General features: G+C 40.5%; 1 protein-coding gene across 4 annotated transcripts in view; it reads left to right on the top strand.

Moving 5' to 3' along the window:
• fhod3b (formin homology 2 domain containing 3b) overlaps positions 1-17,063 on the top strand; it is a 76,358-nt gene that overhangs the window by 50,324 nt on the left and 8,971 nt on the right. For 2 of the 4 annotated variants that reach the window (XM_077527368.1, XM_077527371.1), the window contains 12 exons: positions 8,108-8,202; positions 8,657-8,768; positions 9,498-9,592; positions 9,922-10,065; positions 10,146-10,393; positions 12,726-12,830; positions 14,137-14,169; positions 14,932-15,039; positions 15,121-15,255; positions 15,361-15,411; positions 15,546-15,736; positions 15,915-16,451. In XM_077527368.1, coding sequence (XP_077383494.1) covers positions 8,108-8,202; positions 8,657-8,768; positions 9,498-9,592; positions 9,922-10,065; positions 10,146-10,393; positions 12,726-12,830; positions 14,137-14,169; positions 14,932-15,039; positions 15,121-15,255; positions 15,361-15,411; positions 15,546-15,736; positions 15,915-16,451 — 1,854 coding nt within the window. The remainder of the gene's footprint in view (positions 1-8,107; positions 8,203-8,656; positions 8,769-9,497; positions 9,593-9,921; positions 10,066-10,145; positions 10,394-12,725; positions 12,831-14,136; positions 14,170-14,931; positions 15,040-15,120; positions 15,256-15,360; positions 15,412-15,545; positions 15,737-15,914; positions 16,452-17,063) is intronic. The other 2 variants (XM_077527369.1, XM_077527370.1) reach the window with 2 other exon arrangements.

Here is a 17,063-nt window from a genome sequence, read left to right on the forward strand (position 1 = left end):
TGTCGTCTGGCCGTGTTCCGAAGGTTTGGCTCTTCCAGAGGGGCTGGAGCGTTGCTGTTGCTCGTCGTCTGCATAAACTTGCATGCTGCTTATTATGGGAGCAGTGATTTCCCTTTCTCGGCATGAGGAACGGGAGTAGATGAAAGAGGACAGAGATGCAAGCTCCAGGGTATAATAAAGGAAATGTGTGGGAGCAAAAGCAGATATGACTGACACATGTACAGTCGACAAGCTTTGTAGAAGAGGTCCAGATTGCAGGAATTCTCCCTTTACTGCTTTTCATTAAATGTGAACACATCTTTTCTTTACATGTACTACGTGTGTTTTTTTGGCCGTTGGTTAATTCCCATTTCTATTCTATTGTTGCTACTTGACATTATACATTTGAGCAAATGAATGCCACACATGTTTTCATCCTTCAATTGCTCACCTCCACTGGGGACATTTAGCCTCCAGTATGTTTTTTCTCCAAATGACTCAATGTGCCATGCTCTGGCAACTCAATTAGCGTGTTCAAGACTCAGCAACCTTTCAAGGGAACCCTGACCTGGTCACATTGTTTTTGGTTAGATCATACAAGTAACCCCTACCCCACCTCACGTGAAACCTAGCAGAGCCCCTTCATGTCCTTCTTCATACCTGCAAGTGTCTTAAGAAACAAGAATTTGCGCATGTTGTTACGTGATGTTGCTGTGTCTACCGGATTCAAAACATGACTGGCTTACGTGATGATCGCTTGGTTGCTTCCGGTATAGCACATCCTCAACTTGCAGTTGTTCACAAGCTGACCAACTCCTTGCTGTTACATTTGTTTGTATGTCATTAGGGAGTTTATTTGGGCTACGGCCCACAGTGAATCGTCAAATGCCTGCAGACGTGTGCTTCGCATCAAAATGGAAGCATCCTCCTTTTATAGTAGTGCCGCTTTTGTGTATGTCTGGCTTGGTGACTTGAGATGTTTTGGCAGGGTCGAGTTGTCTTGCTCTAATGTCTGAACTCATGAGTAAGTTAACCATGAACATGTCTTAGCTTTAGACTCGACTTTGGAGGTTCCTTGGTATGCATTCATGTTTTGAAATAGAAGGTATTAATCATTTCTGATGAATCCACGAACATGTTGAAGTGACTTTTGGATGTTTTGGTTTGATGGCTTCTATTTCTTCACTTTGTGATTCCCATCTGTTGTTCTCAGTCATTCTTTTTTTTGTTATGTCTTGAAATGGATGTTGATGTTATTGCATGGGATGTTCAAAGTTGATGTTGGCAGCAAGTATCGAGGCACAGAATCTATCATTAAACAGTTTCTATACTGCAAAGAGCTCTGAGTGAAGCGTGTCCAGTTCACGTGCATACACGGCTGACCTGTGAGTGCAGCAGCATTGCAAGATAACAGCCTGAACGCGATGGAGATTTGGCTCCTCTCCCAAAGTGCTGCTCAAATAAATTCACCTCGATGACGGACAGTCCCCGACTGACCGAGATTTGTATACGTTTCAAACTTAAAAACCAAAGGGGCCAAGTGATGAATGAGTTTGGGAAAGGAGGCTTTTGTGTTGACTTCACGCATCTTTCCAGATAAGGTTGCTCGGTTGGAGCCAGCTGACTCATGTTGGCGCTGCCACCCAAACCTCAGAGATTTTCTCACCTTGGCAGCGGTCAGGGAGCAGCGAATTCCCGCACATTCCTGCCGATTTGCGGCATAATTGCTGCGGTTTACGAGAGAGAGGTCTTTAAGAAAGACTTTCAGAACCACCGCTGGAGCTCAGACGCGGGCTTCAGGTCTTTGCTTGTTGTCCGGACTGCCGTGTGTTTTCTTCCCAGGCTCGCCTTTCCCATCGTGGATACATTTAAATTCCAATCATTGAGCTTTGAAGGCAGCTCACCGTCTGCCAGCATCTCATTACGTGACATCCATGCAAAAGGGGGCAGAGTTCTGTTATTGTACTTTGTGTGAGGTATTTTAGAGCTGCTCATGATTAACCCAAATGGAGGCCCACATTTTTGGCCCCAGATCAGTACTTGAAGTGGACGCTGTCCTGCACGGCCTCAGCACTCACATGCTCGTCTTATTAATTCTCTTAAGAATAGATTGTTGTACTCTGTTAATAAACAGTAGGTTTTTTTTTAGGTTTGGTATTTGCTCTCATTCATGTTATTACAGGAAAATTCAGTAGATAGTTCTATTGTTCTTTCGTTACATTCTTTTGACATGAAATATAACATAATGACAAATACTTGCATTTGCATCTTAGTGACATTTTTGGGGGGTTATGGTATTTGTGGCATAAACTAATAATGTTAGATGATTGCCTTAATTTTTTCTCGAGCTGTATACAGCATTTGGCCAACGATGACGTTAAGACTGAGCCCTCAGAACTCTGCTTGGCAAAAAGTGACCACTGCAATGTTTGATCTAACCAGGAAAATCAATCAATATTTCCTCTGATCTGTTGCCGTGCCTGCTTGCTAGCTAAGACAGGAGTTTCTCACTCATATGCTTAGCAGAAGCTGAAAATATGAGGTATTATTTCGAGTACCTGGTCAGCCACAGTTATGTAAACCACTGCTGGATGTTGCCGTGTTATTCTAATTTTTGACTCCGGCAAGAAATGACAAAAATGTGATTCCATCCATTAGGGGTGCGAATTGCCTCGTACCTGACGATTCGATTCGTATCACGATTCACAGGTCACGATTCGATTCGATACCGATTAATCCCGATACGAATTTATAAGTCGATTGTTGCGATTTTTTTTCATTCAAATTTAGAAAATACTAATCAGTAAGCTTGTAGAGTGTAAGATTTATATGAAAATGTATTATTTATTTATCTGAAATTTCAGTCTTATAGAGGTTGTAATCTGTTTCATGTTTGAACAGCATTAAAATAAAATATTAAGGCTTAATGTTCCGTTCATATAACATTCTTCCATGCTTAAGGTGTGAATCCTAAAAAAATAAATAAATAAATAAATCGATTTTGCCGATTATTGAATCGATTTTTTTTTTAACACCCCTACCATCCATCCATTTTATATCGGGATGGTCGTCATTATGGTCATGGGTGTGGGCTGGATGCTATACCAGCTGACTTCGGGTGAGAGTCGGAACGTTTGCTACTCGTGTTTACTCTTACCTTATTCTTTACTGCACCACAATTTCTGTTTCATGTACATCACTTTGTATACAGCAATGCCTGTTCTTAAAGCGCTTTATAAATAAAGTTGAGCTGAGTTATTTGCCGTTTGCATGTAATGTCATGTCTCATGTTACTCTTTCACGTTCGTACAGTACATTTGCGATTACTTTACTTTGTTTATTGTGTACTGCCAGGTTAGCATCACACATAAAAATCTGTTTTTAATGCCTTGCCTGGATGAATAAAAATGCTGACAAGTAAAAACAGGTGCCCATATTTTGTGTTTGCATTAGGGCTGCCACAAACGACTATTTTGCTAGTCGACTAATCACCAACAGTAGTCGCGATTAGTCGACTAATCGGATCGGATCGTCAGCCTCCTTAAATAATTGCCCAAAGTCTTTTTTTTTCGACTTTTTTTTTTTCCTCAGAAAACCCCAAAAACTGAAACACATTCTGATTATGTGTTCATTTTCATTTCATGGATATAATTATATATACATAAAATAATAAAGTATCTGTTTAACTAAGGATGTCGCCAATTTTAGCAAAGGTGGCCAGCATTTTTTTATTATTATTTTGACGACTTAGGCCAATATTTTTAAGGGGCTGATAAGAAAGCAGCTACTCTTATATAACCATCATTAGCATATAGCTTGAATTTGTTAAGATATATGTACAAGTAAGTAATAAAGATGGTGACAGGTGAAAGGTAACAGACTAACAGTACATTCAACTTTTATCAGAGTGCAGTTTGTACCAGAATTCCTTCTGCATCCAAAAAAGACAATTATGCCGATAGTACATTTGAACTTTTAGCTCAAATACTGTTGCCTTTAACATTTATAACAACAAATGTTGAGTGCATTTGAAAATAAAACCAAAACTAAATAGCAATTAGTAATATGAATACAACAAACATGTAAACAATATAAAAAATACTTTTGAGACATGCACGTTGATGGCTTCATAATAAAGCTCTCCAATGAAGTGGAACGGAGGCTTTTAAGCACTGTAACGTAGCGTTAAGACATCGTTGGCACATTTACTATTCAGCCATAAAATGGCTGTTACAGGCCAAGCCTGGCCCTTTAAGTGCTGTAGTGCCGCACTTTGGCGCAGGAGGGCGGTGTTGTTTAGGAAGGAGAAGGAGAGCGGAAGACCTTGCGTGTCTGTCGTTGAGGAGCGCTAAAATAAAAGTTTGTGTGAAACAACGAAAACGAGAGTCTGCCTGCTCAGTCGCCATACCATCGGTTAGGAGGTCCCTGGGCAGGAGAAGAGGACTTAAAAGCTGTAACCAACGTGGGCACGTTTTATCACACAGTGAGCATACTGTGTACAGCTGCTGCTGCTGACGTCACGTCTGACCCGGATTAATGCTACTGCGCATGTGCGTCTAAAGAGCAGGCAGGAGGACGGGCGGCACGCAGTCAAACGAGCGGTTGAGGCAGTTTTGGAAGAGAAAACAAATATAAGGCTGATATATATTATGTTAAACTGACTAGTCGACTATTTAAATTAGCCAGTCACGACTAGTCGACTAATCTTGGCAGCCCTAGTTTGCATGACTCTTCAGCTAGCTTAGTTGCTACTGTGCAGCGGTAAAGCAACAATATAAGAGGGACTACTTGAGTTTTTCCTGCTTGTATGTAGCTCATCCAAGTTTGGTGTGCCAGTATTTTCCCTCATAAAAACACTTAAAGAATTAGGAAGTCTGCTTCACGTTTTGGACAGACAGGTTTTTTTATTTATTTTTTCTTCCAGTAGCAGTTTTATGAGTCATTTATTCATAAATAGGGGGAAATAAGCTTGCTACTCAGAGGTGGCCACTATGTGAATAATTAGATGTTTCCCACGGTTGCATTTTCCATAATGAATGGTAATTTTAGTTTTTTCAAACAAGTTACAGTATCGTTTTGCCTTAACAGGATCACGGCACTCTATGTGGTTTCATGTATTTACATATAAGTGTTCTTAAACCTCCACTGGCATGAACTAATTCCATTACGAAGCATTTTTAACGACTTTGAGACAAGATCACCATTGTGCGGTTTTTGGTACCGTGTATAAACATTTACACATTATAATTTATCTGATGCAAGGCCTACACGAAATCCTCACGTGTGTTATGATAATCTAAGCATCGGCTCATTTAGTGGTCAACTTTGGGAACACTAATGCGTCATCTGTCAGCAACTGAGGATTCATGTTGTATGATGGCATTCAAGAGCCTTATTACCTAGTATAGGATATATATTCAGTACTCAGGTGTAGTCAAGACATAAACATTGACCCAGTGGTCACATCGTAGGCCAGCTAGAAAAGAAGAATGTAGCTCATCATGGAAAAGTCTGGAAAGTGCGTTAGTTTGAGTTCTTAGCTGTTTGGATGCTGCATTCTGGAGTCAGTCGAGCAGCTGTTTATCATGTCATTACTGCTGTCACCCATCCATCAGCAGGGCTCCCAAGCAAATCGGGGGAGAGGGTGACACTTGAGTCCACGCTGACTGAGGAGGTTAATCATGTTTTTCTAAACACGCTCTGATGTGGTCTGCCCCGACTCTCCACGTTGTCCGCGCCGCCGCTCAGGGCTGGCCGCACGAGAGGACTGTCAGGAATGCTCGGGCTTGACATGTTGTGAGTAATTAACTCGGATTGATAAAAGATGAACTGTCGCGCTCACGCACACGCGCACGGCCAGGAGGGTTTGGCAGCTGCACCTGGGAATTCTTGCTTATCTATGGCACACTGATAATTCCCCGGCCCTCCGAAGATGAGAAGTATGTGACTAAAGGTGCAGACTCACATCTCATCATGACATGAGAAGTTGTTTAACATGCCCAAGTGAAGATTAGTTGCAAACTACTGAGGAGCTCTCAGCAAGCCTGGACCGAGCTGTTGGTTAGATAAAACCTGCTTTACTGGGTCATCGTGCCCACTTGAAATTTGATATTTCTGCAAAGTTCCTGCTTGTCCACTGTGATTTAGGAGAAAATCTCTTAAATACTTGTTAGTCTCGTCTTGTACTGACTCATGGTTTTCAAAGCCAAGGTTGTTTTTTTTAGACAAGAATTCAGATGATCTCAGATTTTTGTCCAAAAACTAATAAAAACTAATAAAGAAGTTGTTAACACTTAGTAATGGGCATGATAATCAATGAATTGCTTCATGTAATAGTTGTTGGATCATTTTAGCAATGACATGAATTTGTGGCAGAGGACAGCTGAGCTGAAAGGCCAAAGCACTTTTTTTTTTTTTTCATTTGGTGTCAGAGGAAGAATTCTTTTGAATCCTAATGATTTAGATGACATTGATGGATCTTAGTAGACACTTGGGACTGTGATGGTTTTTGCAGATGCAGAACTTGAAACTTAATTTCAAGTAAAATGGACCAAAAGTTGAACAAAAATCCAGAATCTAAAATAAAGAAAGGACGACAAATTTCACACACACACACTATTTTTATTTTTTATTTTTGCACTTTTAAAAGGGTTTTAGTGATGGCAGTTTTTGTTATTAAGGTTCACCACATCTTTTACTTCTGACAAGCCGTACATTATGTCGTGGTAAAACATTGCATAAATCATTCACTACAGTTTTGTTTTGTTTTTGTGGTGAAAGTTTGAACCCTTGAACAAAGTAATCTATTTACATTATCAGATTCATTTGAAATCAACACAAATCTATGGGCGAACAGCTTCCTGGAACAGAATCTGTTTGACTTCAGATGCACCATTATATAATTCATCCATCCATCCATTTTCTTGACCGCTTATTCCTCACAAGGGTCGCGGGGCTGCTGGCGCCTATCTCAGCTGGCTCTGGGCAGTAGGCGGGGGACACCCTGGACCGGTCGCCAGCCAATCGCAGGGCACACAGAGACCAACAACCATCCGCACTCACAAGCACACCTCGGGACAATTCGGAGCGCCCAATTAACCTGCCATGCATGTCTTTGGAATGTGGGAGGAGACCGGAGTACCCGGAGAAGACCCACACGGGCACGGGGAGAACATGCAAACTCCACCCAGGAAGGTCCGAGCCTGGACTCGAACCGGAGACCTCAGAACTGGGAAGCGGACGTGCTAACCACTCGACTACCGTGGCGCCCATTATATAATTCAAGTAACTAATTGATTTTGAAAGACGTCTCGTTGGGCCTGGAGTAATTGAGTTTTACATTTTTAACAAATGTTTCAGACATTTAATTGGGAGTAAAAGGTGTTTGTTTTTTTCAATGCTGCCATGTTTTTATGTGTCTACTCCAGTTGTCCAGTTCCCCCTCCCACTTCCCATTAGCTGATTAATGGAGGTAGTGGGGTCAAGCTGGGCTCATCCTGTTAGTGTGAACGCATTAACCCCTTGTGTGTGTGGCAGTGACCACTGAGGCTCTACTAAGCACCTACTGTTTGGGGAAGAAAAAAAAAAAAAAAGTATGTCAGTTGAGCTGTACTTGTTCCCCTTCCCCCATGCAATTCCCTCTTTAACAGAAGCCCCACACTTGTCTGACCCGAGCTCTTCCCCACTGAGATCCCTTGGCTCTTATTTTCCTTTTATTTATGTATCCGCTTACACATGGAAGTCGTGTCAGCGTCCATCGAGGCGGTCTGCTCAAATATTTTCCTTCCAGTCATGTCGGCTGACTTGAAGGATGAGTGCGCTGAGTTGTTTTTTCAAGTTTCTCCCGGACAGTAGCTCAAATTTCTTAGTGGGGCTCAGCAATATAATTAACACCTTTTGCAACAATACGCATCTGTCAATAATGCTGTTTTTTTGTCTTGTATTTATTCTTTCAAAGGAGACCAAGACTTGCTGTGCATTGCCACGGCAATGAATTGTAAAATTATCGGAAACCTCTTCTTGTTTTGAGGACACAGAGAAGACAATAACAAGACGTGACTGGATTGGATGATTAACTAAACTTTCTTCCCCATCTTGTTGTTTTTTTGTTTGTTTTTTTTCTCTCCAGCTCTTGGGCAGATCATGTTGTTTGTGGATGGCATGAATGGCCTCATAGCACATGAGGAAATAATCCAATGGCTCTACACCCTTGTTGGTACTAAGGTAAAAATAATCAAATAAAAAAATAATAAGTATGATTTGAGTTCTATCATGATTCTACCAGTTCCATATGCCCACTGCCTGATCATAAATAGTACATACATTCTGAAATCTCGCACTCCTTTCAATCTTCATGTTGTGTAGTCAATTCAGCCCCCTAGTGGCTAGATTCTTCAATATACAGCAGCTATGAGTGGAAACATTTGAAACATATTTTATTTAATTATTGTGCTTCTATTTATATTTATAGAAGCTCCCTATTTATTAGTAACTTAATTTCCATGTTACAAAAAATTAGCATCCTATGCAATGTTTTACTTAAGTTTATAGACCATCATACATAAACATAACTTCCTGCCAGGCTCTTATCAAATCATCCGAAACAGGACATGATGACATGACTTAACTTGTGGAATGTTTTTATTTGATCAATTGTGTTTCTCTCCCACTTGTGCAGTTCCGCCTGGTGGTGAAGACCTCGCTGAAGCTCCTGCTGGTGTTTGTGGAGTACACAGAGTCAAACGCAACCCTGTTCATTCAGGCTGTGAACGTTGTGGATGCCAAAAGCGGTAAAGCGACACCAGAATATTGCAAACAGAGCGGATCAGTACCGATTAGTACAGTCTTATTTCAATCATTTTTGTACAGTGAAGTCACTAATTGCAGAGGTATGCATCCCATAATTAGATCAGTGCATTGGTAGAGTTTAGACGTAATCTCATTTAATTCCAAGTCAAAGTATGCAGTCCACTCCAAAAGTATTGGAACGACAAGGTCAATATCTTTTTTTGTTGTATACTGAGGACATTTGGGTTTCAGATCAAAAGATGAGACAAAAGTTCACAATTCCAGCTTTTATTGCATCTAGATGTGTTAAACAATGCAGGACAGTGCACCTTTTGTTTGCAGCAACCACTTTTTAAGTCAACAAAAATATTGGAACATGGCGGGTGTTTCAGTTTAGTGCTTGATTTCAGTTTTGGGTTTTACATGTCAACTGCATTTGCTGTTGCACAAACATGAAGACCAGAGAGCTGTTTCTATGGGAGAAAAGAAAACCATTTTGAAGCTGAGAGAAAACAGAATCCATCAGAGATATTGCAAAAAAAAAAAAAAAAATACAAAATAACATACATATTTGAAATAAAATACAGAAATGAAATGTCTGGTGTACTGACATTCAGGCACATCTAGATGTAAATACAATGACATAAAAGCTGGAAATATGATACATTAAAACAGATGTGTGTCTGTTTCCCCAGTGATTAGCATCCACTGTCTGTATTTGACTATTTCAGGCACAAAAGTATGGGGGAACATCATGGAGATCCTGAACGAGAAGGACGGAGTAGATACGGAATTGCTGGTGTATGCAATGACACTCATCAACAAGGTCAGTTGGACTTTGCAAACGTTTATATGCACTAAATTAACAAGTCTTGAGAGACGCCTTCTTTGGACTAATGCCCCACTCTTTCCCATGAATCTGAATTCTCGTCAATGTATTTTCAACAGTTATTTCCCGTGTTTGCGGACCAACTCTACATTTTCTTTCATCTAAGACTCACTGGTGATTTTATTGTCAGATGTGCTACTAAGATTTCTTGTCATTTTCTTGACATTGCTTAACGTGGCTTTTCACATCTTTTTCCACAGATCTCAGTTTGCACTCCTTTCATCCAATTTTGTGCACTTCTGATGCAGTCCTTACGTTTGTTTCAGACTCTGGCCGGTCTGCCTGATCAAGACTCTTACTACGACATGGTGGATTGTCTCGAGGAGCACGGCATCGAGGCCTTGGCACAGAGGCACCTGAGCAGGAAAGGCTCTGACCTTGACCTTGTCGAGCAGTTAAACATCTATGAGGTCAGGAAGCTCCTCATTCAGTCACCTTCAATCTGTTGTCATAGTGACTGTTAGTTGACTTGTACGTCGCTTCGTCCCAGACGACTCTCCGGCGTGAGGACGGCGACGATGAACGGCAGTTGCCTCCGAGCGACAGGAAGGAGCGCCGGCGGGCGAGCATGGGCGGCACCAACGAGCGGCGCGGTCTGGAGCGACGACGCAGCCGCAGACATTCGCTCCAAAACAACAGAGGGCGCGTCTCGGCGCCGGTGTCGCCATGCGGCCCGCACGTGAGCGGAAGCGGCTATCTGCCCTTTGGTGGTCAGCATGTTGAAGACGTCAGTGAAAGGTGAGGAGCAAAGAGGGAGGTTGAGGAAAGCCAAAAGCTTCCTTTTTGACTTCAACGATTACGCATTGCAAATAAATGATTCAACTATCGTAGTTCAGAACTTTATAGCATGCAACGTTTCATTTTAGGAGTGAAGCAATATATGTCTTTTTCTAATTTTTATTTTTGATGACATGCTAATATGACAGATCATTAGAGGAGGGTGCATCAATGAATTTTGAGCGCCCATCAATCGTCAATAAAAAAGGCATCCGTCATTCACGGGTTAATAATAATAATAATGGTGACGGAATGTTCACCTCTGGTGTTTACTGAGTATCAACTGAAGTATTTTCAAGGAAAATGTTTAAAACATGCAAAAGAAAAAAAACTGTTCTACATAATTTTAATGAAGAACTTTGTGGATTTGTGAGTCGTAACTCGTGCACGTCAGGAACTGAAGTGGAACTCTGACATTGTACAGTCAGACAGTGGGACTTTGACATATATCTTTGAAGGCAGTGAAAACATTATGAAGCGAGGTCATCGCATTAAGTGACAGTTGCATATATATATACATATATATATATATATATATATATATATATATATATATATATATATATATATATATATATATATATATATATATATCTTTGTTTCACAATTATAATAGAAACGACTTTAAAACTATACAGTATAATTGTGGCCAAAGGGACTGTGCATCGTATTGTCTGGCGCCGTCCTTCACGGAGCCGACCGGACTTTTGTTTACAATGCAAGTGCTCGGTCATATTGTTCCCTCTGAATTATTGTCGCTTCCCGTAAGCATCTTTCCTAGCATCAGGAGACAATTTCATTTCGTCACTTTAACTTTCCTATTGCATTGCTGCTCCCAGACCGTAAATGGGATAAGCAGTTTAAAAGGTTGATGGACTGAGTCAATTCTCTGCATTAAATATATCATTTCTATGGAAGCTGGTCCAAATAGATTAGGCATGACTGTCTGACGTAGGTTATTAATTATTACTAATTGTTGATGACATTCTATTGTATAAAGACTTTCCAGCTAGGCTTCCTCCAGTATATAAAATTTGTCTGTATATGCACTTAAAATGTTTCATGGTATGATTGTGGGAAGTAGTGAAACAAAAGCAAACTTGCACTATATTGTTTCTCACTCTTCTCTATAAAACCAAGAGGATGAAAATGTTATTCTTCCCCGTTGCAGTTGCAGTTTTGTCAGTATCAGTCAGCAGAACAAAAATCGCTTCACATTTCAATCCGTGCATTAGTATTAGTAGAGCTCTTGCCTCTTCTATTGAAACTACCACCTGATTACTGCCACATCACATCCCAGCCAGGTTTTGAAACAGCACAGCAATGAGCAATGAAACCTTCTGCTAGCTCCCAGGTCTGTCCGGTCATGTGATACCTGACCACTCCAGGAAATTCGAGCGGCCTTTGAAGATCAACGTTTTTCCATGTTGTTAATGAAAGCCAGAAGAGCCGTGCGAGCGATGGAACTAAATAGCAAACGGGCAACAAAACTCACGTGTGTGGAGGGAGAACAGGAAATAACACTGAACGTATCTCCGACAGACTTTCACGAAAGCTCCTATCACTGAAATGAATCACCTTCATCTCCATCACAATCACTCACAGATTGTTTTAGTTATGATATTTGACATACCTGTAAATACCCCTTGTGTCTTTCTATTTTTATCTTCACCAAAAATGCTGTATTGTCATCATTTATTTCCGCATCAAAGATCAAGGCAGAAGGTTTTGTTTTCATTTGCTTCCATGTAAGTCATTAAACAGTACTGCCACCTAGAGGACATGTTTGGCCTACTACATCCCATTTTCTTTCTTTATTCGTCTGCAACCTCTGCTGACATCAATATTAGTTCACAGAATATAAAAAATAACCTAACAAACATTCTTGCACTTGTTTCTCTGTCTTCTCCACTTGTAACTTGTAACCTGCTTGCTGCATGTGCGTGTTCAGTGTTTCCCACAAAATTACAATCGGAGTCAACTCGAAATCAAAGCACGATGATTTCTAGTTTGCTTTGAGCTTGTGCTCAACTGAATGAACACAAACACAAGTCACATGATAAACTGGACTTTTATGTGTTTACATACACTCATTTTGGATTTAATGGCTTCCAGAAGTGGAAAAAGTGAGAGTCGAAATACTCCCAACGCACGGAGGAAAATGTAACGTGGGAAACACTGAGATTTGTGTCGAAAGTCATGTTTGCTTCCGTCTTTTCACTTTGCTTCTCTTACTTGCCATTCCGACGTCCTCCCTTCCCTCCTTTCAACCCTCAAACCAACCCTGCCACAGAGATGAGGAGGAGGAGGAGGAAGGAGAGGAGGATTTGGAGGATGAGGAGGAGGCAGATGATGAAAGTCATCCAGTCATTGAGTCCTCTAGGCAGGACCATCACAGGTATTATAGGCTAACGCCACCCTCGATGGGATACAACACATTATTTCCTTTGCCTTGCCGCGCTACCCTTTGGTACACTAGCAGACGCCGCTAACTGGTTTGTATAACATGAAGGACCTCTTTCATAGCCATCAACATCTCAATAAAGCATCATAAAATTCTCATTGGACTGACAAAGTAGACTCAGCGGGAGCCCAGATTTGGTCTCTGTGTGACTCAGCAGTTTTTTAAGACGTGTGGTCATTGCTAGCGCAATATTTAAGGCATGCTTGTGTGAAACACACATTATGATAAACCTCCAATTGTAATTCTTGCAATTTTTTTATTATTATTTTTTTTAATTTGGAAGCCCTATAGTTTCAAATTGTTTTGGTTAGATTTTACTGCACTTAGCCAGGATTAGATTAGCGTAGCGCCGCCATAATCAGTCAAATGGAAAATTGTTAAAACATTATTTAATTCTTTTGGTTTGGCTCAATGAAATGGTGCTCAGTTCATTTCATTTTTGAATCCCAAAAGACAGAAATTATATTAGCTTAATGGCCATGACATTGTCTCTTGAGTCCATTGCTAATCAACAACAAAAATTGTCTAAATTCCCATCACGATGTCGATGCATGACAGATTGAATCCATGGTAAATTTGCTCCTTTTTCGTTCTTTCTTGCCTCCGTCATGCGTTAGTTGTTTGTTTTTCCACCACTGTTACCAAAACATCTCCTTCCCCAATTAAAATTTGTCCGCCATCCTTAAAGATGTTTGCTTCAAGAAAAATGAAGAAAAAGTTATACTTACCTTCTTTTCTCAATTGCTGGAAACGGTCATTTCGAGATTTTTATCACTCATCTGTCTTTCATGTTTGATCCAAGCTTCTGTTAACACAAGACAAGTCAGCAACTATATTTGAAGAAGGGATTTTAGCGTGAGTCACCATCTCTCTCATCTGGAGTTTTATAAGAGTCTTGAGTCTAAAGTATACAAAGGGAAATTTGAAGAAAAATACTACGAGGATGAAGTACACACATAGAAGGCATCATTTTAAAAAGTTTTCCCTGTTTAAATATGTATTTATATTCTCAGCATCGGATAGCTCTATTTCTGTAAAATTGTAAAAATGTTTATTTACTTTAATAAAACTCGTTTGTTGCATATTGGATTTTTTATTTATTTTTTTTAAGTAATATTGCGGAGTTAGCTGTTTCTTGTATCCCTGCTGTGTCTCCATCCATCGTACTTCTTTTAAGTGTGACACGAACTACTGTCTCATTTCAATTTTTTGTTTCTTTCACGCTTGCTCGCATCTTCAGTCTGACTCTTACAAAGACCTGCTGGGACGAAAGGTAATAAATAAGCAGTCATACTTGAATGATGCTTTGTTGTACAACGTGAACCTTTCACTATATCAAACAGGAACTTGATTTCTGGCTTCTATTTTTATTTTTTGGCTTTGCTGTTGTTTCTGCTTGCTTGCCAAACTGCTCATTGGACGATTACACGATTGTTGCTGCTCGATCAATCTTGCAAATGTTCCTCCTTACTCCTATCGAAGGTTGTGTCGTATTAATAGTTGCTGCTGCCTTGAACTTGTCATCTTGTTTGGACTGTACACTAAGTCTTGATATAAAGTCTACTGGCCATTTAAGTAGCCGATAAACAGTTTTGAGGATTTGAAGTTTTCAGAGTAGACATAATAAAAATTTTAGCAGTGCATTCGACCGCTCGTATTTGTAGGTCAGCGCTCTCAAACTCACATATCTGTTGTTTTCTTTTTATTCTTCTGCCTTCTACTCGCTGAAATGCAACTTTTGTAGTTTGTGCTGTGGCCAAAGTAATTCAAGTATCAATTTTAGCGCCATCGTGTTGTCAAGGAATACTATGTTGAAGTGAGTTGAGCAGTTTAATTTGGACACAAATAGTGCTTTGCTGCTATCATGTGGTGTTTTGTTGGCCACTGAAATACAATCAAGTGAGTTGAGGAGTTTCATTCAGGCAAAAATAATTATTTTAAGTATATATAGGTCATTATTACTCATTGATTTTGACTGTGTTGGCGTTCCCTAATTCCAGTGAAGAGTTGTGGTCATTGCCTCTTCCGTTTCCAGGCTTCCTTCCAGTGGAGCGCCACATCCAGGAACACAGCAGACTCCAACATCAGACAGCCATCGCTTCACGAGTTCAGCAAGCTGCACACCAGAGCCTAAAACTGACAGGTCGGCCTGGATAATTGATAATGTACATTGTGTACAAGTCCAACCTCGGAATATCGTTTCTGAATAACTTGATGCGTGCAGACCTGCTTTGGGAGGCCTGCTGAGCTCCTCGTACAGGCAGCATCAGGAGTCTTTAGCCGCAGAGAGGGAGAGGAGGCGCATGGAACGAGAAGAGCGACTGCAGAGGATCGAAAGGGAGGAGAGGGATCGCTTCAAGTCAGTCCCACCTTGCAAAACGCAGCGCTGTCGTTATGGTGCCAATCCTGACAATCGTTTTTTGTTTTGTTTTTTTGTTTTTTTTGCTTTATCTGTCCGTCTCAGTCGAGACTATGTTGACAAAAGGGAAGAAGCAAGACAAGCCAGAGAGGAAAGGTGGGTTTTATTTGGTGCGATTGCGTTTACATTAACTGATAATATTGTTGCAGTTGTACAGTTGCAGTTTGATTTAAAAAAAAAAAAGAAAAGCATCATCGTAATTTGGCACGATCCTCTGCCGTCCGTGGCAGGTTAAAGGCCGCCGAGAGGCTCGCAGCCGACGAGTATGAGCGAGAGCGCCCCACCGTGCCCGTGAGAGGCCGCACGGAGATCACGCTGTGCTTGAGTTCCAATCCCAGCGTCCGCTCGCCATCCCGCTGCGTCACCACGTCATCCATTGCCTCACAACAAGACAAGGCACCCGATGCTCAGCAGACGGCGGGTAAAAAAGAAAATGTGTGATATTAAAAAGGAGAAAAGATGCACTTACGTAACCTAAAATGACAGTTTTTACTGTGATTATAATAAAATTGCATATGGATTGAAGTTATAAAGAAGTTTCTGAATAATATGATTTTCACACACTTTACCGATTTGACATTTTGAAATATTCCTCACAGGAAATAAATCTATCCCGGCATCAAAACCTGGCTCTCCAGCAAGAACACCAAGTCCAACATCAGAGTTAACGGGATCAAAACATTGTCCCTCACCTCCCTCGCAACCAAATATGGCTGCAAGAGAGCCGCCAGCGGACACGCAGGACGTTTCTCACATTCAAGCAGTCCACAATGGAGCTGAAGAGGAACGAGTGGGGAACCAAGAGAGACGGCAAGAAGGGAAGCTTGAGGAGCGTGTGCAGTGTGAGTCTGGGAGGGAAGTCGAAGAGCTGGTGGACAGGCTGGAAGTGGCTGATGAAGCACAGGTAGCCAGTATGGTCGTGGTAGCAGATGTGGAGGATGTGGAATTGGAAGACGGTGAGATAGTTGCGACGATTGAGAGGGATGTCGAGGAAAGTATCGTGCTGAGCGAGAAGGAGAGACAGAACGAGGAGGTGAACGAGAAGGACAACTGTTCGGCATCCAGCATCTCCTCCACCAGCAGCACTCTGGAGAGGGAGGAGCGTGAGGAAAAAGGCAAAAATGACATTGAAGCAGGTATTACGTGAAGCTTTTTTTCTTTGAAAAAGGGAGAGGAAAACGTCTCCTCACGGCCACAAATGATTTTTAAAACAAACACATGATGACCATTTGTAGATGAGGTTTAAAAAAAAAACATTTTAAAAATGTCAGTGTCAATATATGTAAAATATTGTAATTGATTTTAATATTAATATAAAACTATGTCAAATTGTTTGTTTTCAAATTGTATTTGACTGTTTACAATGAGTAAATTATTTAATAAAATGTAGTCTGTATAAATACGGTAAGTCAATTATGATTAATTAAGCATGTATTTAATTAGATAGTCATTTAAAAAAAAATTGAGGCATAACAAAAGTTGATTTGTCAACAACTAATTGATGTCAAATTAATTAATAATTATTTTGAGATTCAATTTATCAATTGGACACCTTGTTTAATTTAAAATTGGCCAAATTTCAAAATTTCAGCCTCTCAACAGTAAATATTCTCGGATTTCTTTTGTCCCGCATAAAAGAAGACTGATTAAAAAGAAGATTCTTGTGTTGAATTAAAATAAAAAAAAATGCATGTTCATCATAAATACAATGATCAACATTTTTTTTTTGAACATGTTTATGAACCAAA

This window comes from Festucalex cinctus, chromosome 7, assembly GCF_051991245.1.
Source record: "Festucalex cinctus isolate MCC-2025b chromosome 7, RoL_Fcin_1.0, whole genome shotgun sequence".
NCBI lineage: Eukaryota > Metazoa > Chordata > Actinopteri > Syngnathiformes > Syngnathidae > Festucalex > Festucalex cinctus.